The sequence below is a fragment of the Mixophyes fleayi genome, chromosome 1 (genome assembly GCF_038048845.1).
Source record: "Mixophyes fleayi isolate aMixFle1 chromosome 1, aMixFle1.hap1, whole genome shotgun sequence".
NCBI classification, from domain to species: domain Eukaryota; kingdom Metazoa; phylum Chordata; class Amphibia; order Anura; family Limnodynastidae; genus Mixophyes; species Mixophyes fleayi.
Window position 1 is genome coordinate 130690063 of NC_134402.1, and position 12194 is coordinate 130702256.

General features: G+C 38.8%; 1 protein-coding gene across 1 annotated transcript in view; it reads right to left on the reverse strand.

Moving 5' to 3' along the window:
* The window catches only part of UGT8 (UDP glycosyltransferase 8), a 78488-nt gene that overhangs the window by 37311 nt on the left and 28983 nt on the right, over positions 1-12194 (reverse strand). Inside the window, exon 2 of the mRNA XM_075200346.1 lies at positions 4678-5501. Coding sequence (XP_075056447.1) covers positions 4678-5499 — 822 coding nt within the window. The 5' untranslated portion in view covers positions 5500-5501. The remainder of the gene's footprint in view (positions 1-4677; positions 5502-12194) is intronic.

Sequence of the window (12194 nt, forward strand, 5' to 3'; positions counted from 1 at the left end):
GGATTTATTTTTTTTATCCAGGATGTTACAAACACTAGAAAGGAAAAGGAGCTCTTTTTCCAAGAGTCACAGCTAAACTAGTAATTTAGTATAGTATAGGCATGGTGCACCAATAATAAGAAAACACTTATTTTCTGGAAAGCCCTAAGATCCTACAGCTTCAATACCCATAGTATTAAACTATTCCTCAAATACATACAATTGCTAACTTAATGCAGACACATCAGGGCCAATATCTTTGGGCCATTGGAGGAAAACCAAACACCTAGATGAAACGGATGATAAGAAAATATTAACTCCACGCAGAGACACCCTTAAGACCCACGTTACATCTCTTTGGTAATGTATACTGAATAAACCAGAATCTTCTCACTATACTATAGCATACTTACCAACTTGACAAAGTTGGTTTCCGGGAGAGGTCGGCGTAATGGGGGCGGGGCTCCAAAATATGTGTCCTTTTGGACCCGCCCCCCATGATGTAATTCATATGACAGCGGGGGGCAGGGCCAAACGCCGCGATTCACCGGGAATTGTGGCGTTTGGGAGCTAATTCTGCCCACTTCACTAGGAAGTGGGCACTTCCTAGTGAAGTGGGCAGATCCAGGATATTGCCACACTCTCCCAGGAGTCCGGGAGACTCTCACAAAATGCGGGAGTCTCCCGGACATTCCGGGAGAGTTGGCAAGTATGTACTATAGAACATGGTATGGCTACAAACACTTACTTACAAAGAGAAGTTGCAGGATGTAAAGTTAAGGTTTGCCCCCCCCCACACATACACACAATGTACACTGTTTATCAGCTGAAATATCTTACATTTTAGTTAGAAATCATCTAGATAATAATGCAATTCTTTTTTTATCAGTTCTCCATCTGCTAGACATAAGGCTCTGTAAACCAAAAGGTGACTAAATTACTAAGTGCATTTCAATAATGGAATTTAATTATTCAACATTTGGTTGTTTGCTAATTAAAAACTCTACTGACACCCCACTTTTTAACATAGGGATAACTTTACTGGGTTTTGTGACAACTTATAAATAATGCCACAGAAGTAAGTCAGGCAGAACAATACAGTGCATTACAAAATACCCACTGTAAAATATCTTAAGTACGCACTGGAGAGTTGAATGTCCAGTTCAGGACAAAATCAGACAATAAGTACTGCAATATTAACAACTTACCAAAACTGCAAAACAAATACAAAACTGTAGTTGTTGCAATAGGATATTTGAATAAACAATTTCCAGGTGGTTGAGAAATTTCATCTCTTCATTATCGGCTTTAATCCTCTTCTGTGCATCTTCTTCCACAGCACTGGCTTACATTGTGGTACTATTTGGCCTATAGGATAGGTGTATGGCTGGAATGCTGATACTTCTAGCTGAAGGTAGAGGTGGTACTCTCTCCTTCAAAGCTGGATCACTGCATTAGATTCCAAGCCACTTTGCCAATTTTTTTGTTTTTATTCGTTTGAGGTTTTTGCTCAGGCTGAGCTACTTGTGAAATGTTGTTACACTGTTAGGGGTAGATTGGATTCTAAAATAAAACAAAAAAAATCACTATGTAGTGTCCGGAACAGCCACGATTCTTTTAGTGAAAGTACTGTTGACATTTGCTCGTGCTCCATAGACATGCGAGCAAAAGTATACGTCATTTTTTACCGTACAAACGGTAATAAAGCACAGCTGTAATGATCTCAGGGACATCGCGGCCAATTGATTCTGCCGCTTAATATGGTGTTTTGTATAGCTTGCTTTGTAAATGATGTAATAGGCTGTCATGATTGCTTCAACCCAATAGGTTTTTGGCATATTAGTACCAAAAACTATCATTCGCCCAATATGACAAAATACGGTTCTTTCTCTCTGCACACCATTCTATTTGGGGTTGGATGGTAGTGTGGTTTTGAACATCGTTCCATTCATTTTCAAGTTTCTTCAGCAACCAGCCAAACTTTTTTCTTATTTGTGCAAAATATTCTTGGAATATCTCAGGCACTTCATCCTTGCTCTGCAGAAGGTAGACAGTGTACTGCGCACCTTGACTGGTGATAATCAATGAATATGAGAAGACACTTACTTCCTGGGGTATCAATGCTTGTTGGGCCACACACAATTGACTATTAAATCCAGAGGCTGCTCCACTCTGCTATTGCTGGTTTTTGGCATTGGAATTTTTTTTTCATGTCAGTTCTTGTGCAAGCCCCAGGGTACGGTTGTTTCTGTGAGCTGGATGGTGATCTCAGCAGTCTCCTTTATATTAATTACAATTTCCTTCAGTGTTCAGCATCTCAAAGCATTCCTATGACATTGTTCTGTTCAAGTATTTGCTCACTTTGCTAGTATTCTTACAAAACTGTTGTTAAGTGTTTCTAGATGTTGTTCTCTCTGATAACTGTTCGGCACTTTTTTTTTTTTTAATCATGAATTCAGCATCCTCACCATGTTATATGTCTTCCTTGACTGTACACAGTGATGCAACTATTGGGGGAGAGGGGGGGGGGGGGGTGAAATTGCTTTCAGGCTTGTAGTGGTGGGGTCTCGGCATTGCTGGGTAACCTCTCCTTGGTCCATGCTCCTCCAAGCCTCTCTCTGCTTTCAAAAGATTAGAGCAGAGGACTCTTCGGAGCTGGTGCATGCGTTGTACCATGTAGTCATTTGTATAAATGATTACAGATGGAACAATTCTCTCTCCTCTAGGTATTAGAAATGTATATCTTAATTTGGTTAGAGGTCTTTAATCTGGCTCGAAAGGTCACTAAGGTATCCGACATTTTTTTTTCTGCTTGTTACACTTTTTCATTTGTATTCAGACCACCTTCCAAAATATCATAAGTAAATTTGGGGACATATCCTTATTGTTGCCAGGACAGTGATTGCAGAAATGTAGAAACCAAAGTCCCCCCATGCTATCCACAAGATTATTGCTAAAATACAATTTAGTTTTGAAATGTAGATACTCCATGGCACCCTCCTCCCCAGTAGTTAAATGCTTTGATTGGTATGAGTTTATTATGGATGGCCAGGGTTCTCTGCTCCTATATCTGACCAGCTTCTGCGAACCTTTTCTGCCTAGCTTAGCCAAATTATCTTAATATACCTAAATGTATATTTTGCATTGTTACTAGTTTTTATGTGCTTGTGTGCTATCTTCTGTGATGTCAGTACAAGCTTTTTGGTATATTTTGTATTGTCTGCTCCCAACTATGTATGCCCCGCCCTCCTTTTTTCTCTGTACCCCTCCCCTTTCCCATAAAATATTTCAATATGTTAAAGAAAAGCAATGTATATCTAAAAAATAAAAAAATCATGCTATCTTGGTGCATTATATTGTTGAGAACATTGTAATTGGAGAAATAACTGGGGATGGGTTGGCAATATGAAGATGAAGTATATACTCTACTCTCTTCTTATTTTCCTACTCTACTACTTGTCATCTTGATCCTATACCCTCACAAATCAGTTGATCCCTATGTCCTGTGCTCATCACAAACTTAAATAAAATCTGTAATCTCTCTCTCCACAGATATGTTTTCGTCATTTTTCAAGCACGCACCGATTACTCCTATTCTGAAAAAACTAAATTCTGACCCAAACGCTCTCTCAAATTATTCAGATTACCTTGGAGTGCACAAAGTAATTATTCAACCAGTGGAAACTTAACTATGCATTGATCTACTTTTACTATCCAATACCACCATGATGCTAGTGAAAGAACGTCCCACATTTTCCCAAAAACCTCTCTCAACATGTCAGGGGCTAACCAAGGAATGTAGCGTGTGCTGTCTCGTAAAGTGCACGTGGTACTGGGAGGTCCATGGCCAAAAATGACATCCTGGGCCTAGGAGCCTGTAGTCATGTCATTGAGGGGAGGGACCTTAACTCATTCTAGAGGACAGGCTTGTATTTGTACAAATACAATTTCTTCCTTGGTCCTGCTTACAGAGAAAATGTAAAAACTCACCGGGTCTGAGTCATTAAGGAAGGTAAAGCAAAAAAAGGAGTAAATGTCCTAAGGGACAAACCATGTTACAATGCAAGGGCTGCAAATTAGTTTATTATTTTGCACATAAGTTAAATACTGGCTGTTTTTTCATCTAGCACACAAATACTTCATAGCTTTATTTGTACACTGAAATTTAAAGTTGATCAAGGACATGTGCTAGCCCAACTATAAATCTGTCCCCAAATTTTACACTTACCTCCCCCTCCAATGCAACATGGTTTTGCCCAGATACAAAGTTACTCCTTTTTTATGCTTTACTTTCCTTAATGACTCAGGCCCACCGTGTAACTGTTTATATAAAACAACATCCCATGACCCAAGTCACTGATACAGCAATTATTTTCTAGAACTTTCATTGTATTCAGTGTAGTATAGCACAGTCACTAAAGAGTGATATAAAATAACAGTCAATTTCTTACTTTCTTTTTTTGAAGTAGACAACATATTGGCTTCACTTTAACAACGTATTTCGTATATACGTATTTGCAGGTAATGTACCAAGTTGCTAAAGTAAAGCTCTAAAGAAAGCAATTTAATTTGTTATAATGGAACGTAGAACTGGACAAAGTCCAACCAATGTGTATGGAGCAGAGATAAAATTGTATATATAACAATTGCATATTTTCTGAAAAATAAAAGTGAACATTACAATTCTAAGAGACCTACCTGGGGTAACTGGCTGGCAGGCTTGGTGAGGATTCCTCCCACATAGACGACATTTGGGAGTGTAGGTCTTGGGAATTCCAGTGCAACATCAGTACAAAGCATCCACAGAGAGGATCCCTGTACTAATTCATACATGGACCTTGTTGGCAAAATGTTATGCTTCCTCATTATCCTTTCATATTTTGGTAGGACTATAAAAGTTACTCCAAATCGTGAGACAAGATAAACAATTGTATTTTTAATTCTGTCCAGAAGGTCCATGCGGTCTGTGAGAAGCGAGTTAAATTCTGGGACATAAGATAAGGGTGCAGGGGCACCCACTTCAGCAGGGTACCAAAGTCCAGTAGAAAAAACAGCATACTTTGCATCTATAATATTGGCTATGACAAATCCACACATCTCATTTGGATCAACGAGCACCAAGTCATACTTTTCCTGCTTTAGCCGTTGCATTACTTCCTGGTTACCCACCATAATATCACAATTCCTGGAATAATGGTCAAGAATGTCAAACAATTCTAATGCTGTGAACCTTCCTGAGAATATATTCTTCATTTTGGACTGTAGAAATTCATCAGAAGTGGAGGTATTAAAAATCCCTGGGTAGCGCTGAACTTGGTAATGACTTGATGATTGTATGTCCCTTCCTTCAGAAAGAAGGAAAACAATTTGATGGCCCTTGTCATGCAGAGTGGTGGCCATAGTTTTGAATATATATAGATGGCTTTCAAACATTATTGGCGGGACAACAAGTATTTTGGCAGCCTTTGTTATTCCAAGAGTAACCAGCAAAAACAGAGTGACAGATGCAGAAGATTTCATGGCTGTTAGACAAGAAAAATATGTGAACACAATGATAAAGATCCTGTACAATTCTAGCCTTTGCAATAACTGATTGTGCATTATCAAGGTACAGTACAGTCAATAACAAATTAAATTTACTGCAAAAGGTATACCACTGGTAAAAAAAAAAAAAAAAACATTGCAAAAATTACATGTGCTAGTTAAATACAAGACACCTTTTATGAAAAAGTTAGTAGTTTGTTTGTTTTTTGCAACATTTGACATTTGGCAGCAGGTGCATATATATATATATATATAGTGGCAAAGAGGCTTATTTGCCACACCTCTCCTATAGAGAAACAGGTAAAATCTCAGCCACTCTGCAGGAGCAGGCTGCAAACAGGGTCAAATTCCCACTGGGTACTCTTTCTACACACACACACACACACACACACACACAGAGTAATGGGTATAGTAATTAGTTTAATGTGTTTCGCTTGTAGTGCTAGGATGGAGAATACACTGTTTGATTTTGTGGGTGGGGTCACTGATGCCAGTTAGTGGCCGGCTAGTAGTGAGGAAACTACTGTTTAGCCAGACATAGGGTTGCGGGAGAATTTGTGATGAAAATTGCTGTTTATGCTATCCTGATACTTCCCAAGCAGACAGCAAGATTGATTCAGCATACATGTATGTATGTATGTATGTATGTATGTATGTATGTATGTATGTATGTATGTATGTATGTATGTATGTATATATATATATATATATATATATATATATATATATATATATATATATATATATATACACACACACACATATATACATATATACACACATATATATATACACACATATATACACACACACACACACACACATATACATATACACACACATACATATATATACACATATATATATATATATTATATCTTAGGAAGCTTATCTGTAACACCAGCTTTCCCCATGGTGCGAGATCTGTGCTGATGATGCAGTGTTGTGGTCTCCGCTATCTTGCCTGTCCGAACTCTCAAAATGAAATAGATATATATGGGGGGGAAAAAACGCCCTCCCGTTCTTTAAAAACCCAGTGCTATTTAGCATTGGACCCGGTGATCTAAGGCAGAACGGAAGAGAAAACTGCTCGATTGCCCAACTATTAAGTAGACAGGCACCCGGACGTTACACCATTTTGTTACTAGGCCTCCTCAGTAGAAGTCCGGTTTGCTTGTAAATGTTTTTTTTCTCTCTCCCTAAGCATTACGTTGGATCAAGAAAAGGATAATATTGCAGGTATTTAGATAGAACCCTGCACTACATAAAAATTAGGAGTACAATTTAAATAAAAAGAGCTGTGTGGAATATTTATTATGACATCAAAAGGGACACTTCTTTATTAAGGCAATAATGGGATACTGTTCTTTATTATTGCAACAACGTGTACACAGTTGGGTATTTAAATTACTAAGGGGGCACAAGATTTTGTTTATTGTCTTGGTCTCCACCAGCCAGGGGTACCAGGAGAAGCCCAAAATAAAAAATAAAAACCCCTGATACAGGATGCAACAGGATAGCTCCTAAAAAGCTCCTGGCGCAAAGGAGATGTTACGGCAGTAGTCAAATTTATAACATGGCAATTTCACACAAGCCCTAAGTTCAAGCTGTGGGAAATCCCGATGTTATAAATATAACTACTGCCATAAGACCTCATTTGCCAGTCTTGCGTCATGTACCAGGGTTTTTTATTTTGCCAAGGATCCTTGGATTAATTAAAGAAATCCCCGAATCAGGCTGAGAAATAAAGAGGGTGAATGAGGGTACTGTTTAACGGTTTTATTATTTCAATTAAAATATTTTACACTGGTGTCTGTTTTATTTATATTTTTTAATGGTGCACTACAGGTCTCCGCAGGTCCAGGGCATGCTGACACTTGTGGTTTCCTAAGTGTAAGCATGGCCTGGCAGCCATGGAACTGCAAATGTCAGCATCCCCAAACACTTTATGGCAGCCTAGGTATACTGGAACCTGTAGTGTAGTGTACCAGGGACAAAGTGGTTTTATACGTTATAAAATTAAATTTACCCACTCCCACTGCTCCAGGGCTGGGAAATCCTGGGGGGAGTTCCTGCATTTTTTTAAGGACCTAATCTCCCTAGGGAATCTAGCCTTGTGCTGACCGGCCTGGGGCTGGTTTGGCATTATGGCAGGGGAACCCCATGCTGTGGGTTTTCCTGCTGTAGTGCCACCAGCCCAGGCAAAGCCAGTGCTGGTAATATCAAAATCCCAGTGACCCCACACTTTTTTGGCAGCAGGGGTTAGGGGAACAGTGTTAAATAAATTAACATCTTCCCCTTATATGTTTTTTTTCCATGTATTACATGTAGACATTTTAACTGTATCGACCTTTTGAACATGTAGACATTATGGCTGTCGACCGTAGAACTGTGAAGATCTTATGACTGAAGACATTTTGGTGTAGAGATTTTCACTGTATACATTTTCACTGTTGACTATTTAACTACATCCCATCCTAAGAGGACTACTAGTGAGGTACAAACTAAAGTCAAAGGTTATAGAAGGTGATGGATAAAGCCATAGTCAAGGGATTGGAGAAGGTAGAATTGTGATGCACAGTCAAACAAAACAATTCTTCAAAGCACAAGCAGAGAAATCCAAAACAAAAAACTTAGTTCTACCAAACCTTTGCAGAATCAAAGGGCCACAAATAGATGAGATATGCTGTTCTGATTGATTTGACCTTATCAGTGAGTGGCTAATTGCGAAGTATTCTGTGCAGTAGTCCAGGTGAGGTGAGCTAGATTGCTGTTCTAAGCAGAGTGCTGATTACAGAAATTGAAAGAAGGTGTTGTATCTGTCATTGTGAATAGTTTTCCGACAGCTGTCAGCTGGAGCTAGTGTTGTGCATCATCACACCCATCTTTCCTTTTCAGACTCCATGGCAGTCCACAAGAATGGGTTAATCCTTAATCAGCTGAGTAGTGACAGGAAGAAATCGAATTGACACCCCTGGAATGTATGTAATGTGACTCCTGCTTTCTTTACTTGTCTTTTTTCCTGCCTATTCAAAGCTGAGTAAGGAAGTGGCAGATCAGCTAGGATTTTTATTCAGGATATGATTTACCTGCTTCCTACAGATAATCTGGAAAGTCACAACGTCAGTTTCAAACTTATTAGCCAACAGAGACAAGGGGTGGCTTACCAGGGACCGTTCTTTACTACCTAGGTGGAATTTGTATTTGAAAGCAAGTACTATATCCAAGCGGCTAACGTCATATCCAGGTCAGTGCTCAAGTAGAAAGTGGCCTGCACATTTCCTCATCACTGAGTCATGGACACAGTCTGCAGAATGGAGGCAAAACCTGTCCCCAAAAAGCAGAGAGATATTCTTTCTAGGTAAGCATTAGTGTGACGAAATGTAGTATATCCAATGACCGATTGATATTTTCTGTTGAATTTATGTATAACACTGAATATTTTATGTAACCTTTCAATGTATATTTTGTTAACTGACCCGAGTCTGACCTAGGCAAGTGTCAATGGTCTTTTGAAAGTAGCCAGGCCCAGAGACAGATAAGATCTTTGAGTAGTTTGTGTATGCAGAGGAGCTAGACGTAGCCAGGCCAAAATGAGCAGAGGTGAAAAACTCAGTTCCACTCAGTTCTTGTGAAAATGTGAGGTCTCAAGGCATCCATAATTTACTTTGAAAGCCCTGTGTCATTTTGGACATCCATCTAACTTAGGTGAAAATAAAATTCCTAAGGTAGGGGGTTAAGAGCCAACAAGAAATTGTTTAAAAATCCCTTGTATCAGTAGTACAGTGTTAATTTCTTTGAGAGAGTCTATCAAGACTGACATGTCCCATGCTTCTCAACTGTGTTCCCTCACAGATTAGGCCTTAACTACTAAGTAGTAGCTCTGATTTTATTTCCTATTTTATATTCTGAAACTCATTTGTGCAACATTTTGTATGTCTTATTATTTTTTGTAAAGAAGTCTTGGAAATATTTTTCAGATTAAACATTGTTCCCTGTGATTCTTTGTGAACTTACAAAGCCCAGGGAGGCTCATGCTACATGTGTATGTGGTTTAAGTGTGAAACATTAATAAGTGGTTCTGGTGAACTTAAGGACATCAGAATAAATCCTTTGTGGTGGCAGAAAAGGTGTATTCATTGTTAACTAATGTAACACGAGTCATGATCAACTGTTCAGATTGCTGTATCTGAGACAGGCTGGGATGTTAGTGACAATTCGTATGGGGTGTTGGAGTTTTTAGGTTTAGTGAGTTTAGGCCCTTATTCTATTTTGTTTCTTAGAGCCTGCGGAAGGGAAGAAATACGGATAATTGCATAATTATGATTGTAGAGCTTGTGATAAACAGTTATGCAATAATTGCATGAAAGTCTTTTGTTTGTATTGTATCCTTAAAGAAAATAATCCAGTGAGACTCCCAGACAAGTATTAGGAAGAGCTTCAGTCAACTCAAGGAGGTAGAAGCAAAGGATCCCACACATGCATAGACTGGAATAATATACAGGAATTGTCTTCAGAGGAGTCTATAGAGTCATGGGCAGTAAACTCAAATGATTCTGAAGAAGGGAAAGCTAAAGAGGGATTTTGGACTTGTAACCCTTAGATAGTGGTAAGATTAATCAAACATAAATAATGCTATAGGGATACACGAGTCACTATCATCATTCACCTTGCAAGTTGATTTTTTGGAGACAAACAGTATAAACAAATGGGGCCCGATTCATGTTTGGAAGTCTGTCTGTATGCATAGCATATATTGCGTGAAATAACTCTTTGCATGCCCATTAACAGACACAATGTATGCAACTGACACTTATGAACTGACTTGAGAGGTTGAGTAATGTAGGAATTCAATTGGGCGCGTTATGGGTAAAAGTAACGCTGCCTGCGCATTACCGTTATTACGGCAATAATGCGCTTAATTACCGTTATTACGATAGTTTCAACGGCTGAGCTACGAGCAGAAATCCGGGTTAAAACTACCGTAATAACGGTAATCGTAACGCCGTGCTAATTCGGGGGGAATTGAATTCCCCCTTAAGAACGTTTCAACGCAGATGTGGCCAATTAAAGTCCTGTCTTTGTCGTAAGTGCACTTGTTTCAAGCCATATCTTTTGCACCCAATACAGGTCAGGTGTAAATGCTGACTGACAGATGTCAAAGTCTTCAAATTTAAAATTACACATATATGTGTCAGTAGCTATAACAAATGTGTGTAACTGAGATATACTTAGCATATAATATGCATTAAAATATTTATATAATTAAAACATTATTTTATATTTGTAAATAAATCTGAAATATTATTATCACTATTTAATAGTATTTTACATTTTGAGCAAATAAAATATTTATGCATTTTGATATGACCCTTTAGTGTACGCACACAAGTATGTATACTGCAGTCTGTTCAGTGTGTCTATATATGGCAAGTACTGTTTAGGAAGAGCATAACTCCACTCAGATTCAAATCGAAAAGCATCTTGAGTTACATTTGGATTTGAATCCATCCAAAACTATGCTGAAGTTGCATGCTCTTTCTAAACACACTATTTGCTAGCATTCGGATATGAATCAGGCCCATAGTGTTCATAATACACAGAGTGGTTAAGGAATTGCTCAAAGAGAATTGGAGCAGTTCATGAAAGAACATGCCAATACGAGAACATTGGACAGTATGAATCCCTTTTAGAAAGATGAGACTAGTAAATGGAACTCAGTACCTAATCTGGATTCTGCAACAGCTTATTTATACCATTAGAAGATGGAGGTTCAATTAAAGATCCTATGGAAAGGAAATTGAAGAAACATTTTAAAGATGTCATGTTTCCGCAGGTACTACAATTAAAGCAGGAGTAGCCATGGCTTCAGTTTTTAAGTCAGAATTTGGATGGACAATCTATATGCTGATGCTCAATAAAAAGTAAGAGGGCAATACTTGCTAAAAAAAAAAAATATGGAAATTATGAGGAAAAGAATCCACTTTATATGAATTGACAATATACTGTCTGGTATCACATAATACTGTCACAATCTGAGCTACAAGTATAACTTTCACAGTGGTGGTTAGAAGATCCTCTGATTACATCCATGGACAGCAAACCAGCAGTCAAAAAAGCCCTTAAATTAACTGCCCTTTGAAGGGGTTTTTCAGTTTGGTAAAAAACTGAATATGACGATTCAAAAAGGTTGTCACTCACCGGACTGTGAGTGCTACTTCTCGTGTGTTTAGAAATCCGTGGCCGTCCGCCATCCTGAGGGTCTGCGCAAGTGCAGCCCTTTCAAGCCTTCAGTACCTGTTGCTTTTCATTAATTGGCTGATCAGGCAACACTCCCTATTTAAAGCACCTGAGGTCAATACCTCGTTGCCTGATCTTGGAGTCTCATTCCCATGAGCCTCTGAAGGTGTGCCTGTGTTTCCTCGTGTATTCAGCTCCTGCTGATTCCTGTTATTTCTATTGTGGTTTCCAGACCACTTCAACTCTGTGTTCATCGTGTCTACACCAGCTGATTTCTATCCGCTGCCTCCGTGGTTTCTATAGAGTTCCTACTCACTTCAACTCTCCTGTGTTCATCGTGTCTATACCAGCTGATTCCTATCCGCTGCCTCCGTTGTTTCTACAGAGTTCCTACTCACTTCAACTCTCCTGTGTTCATCGTGTCTGCACCA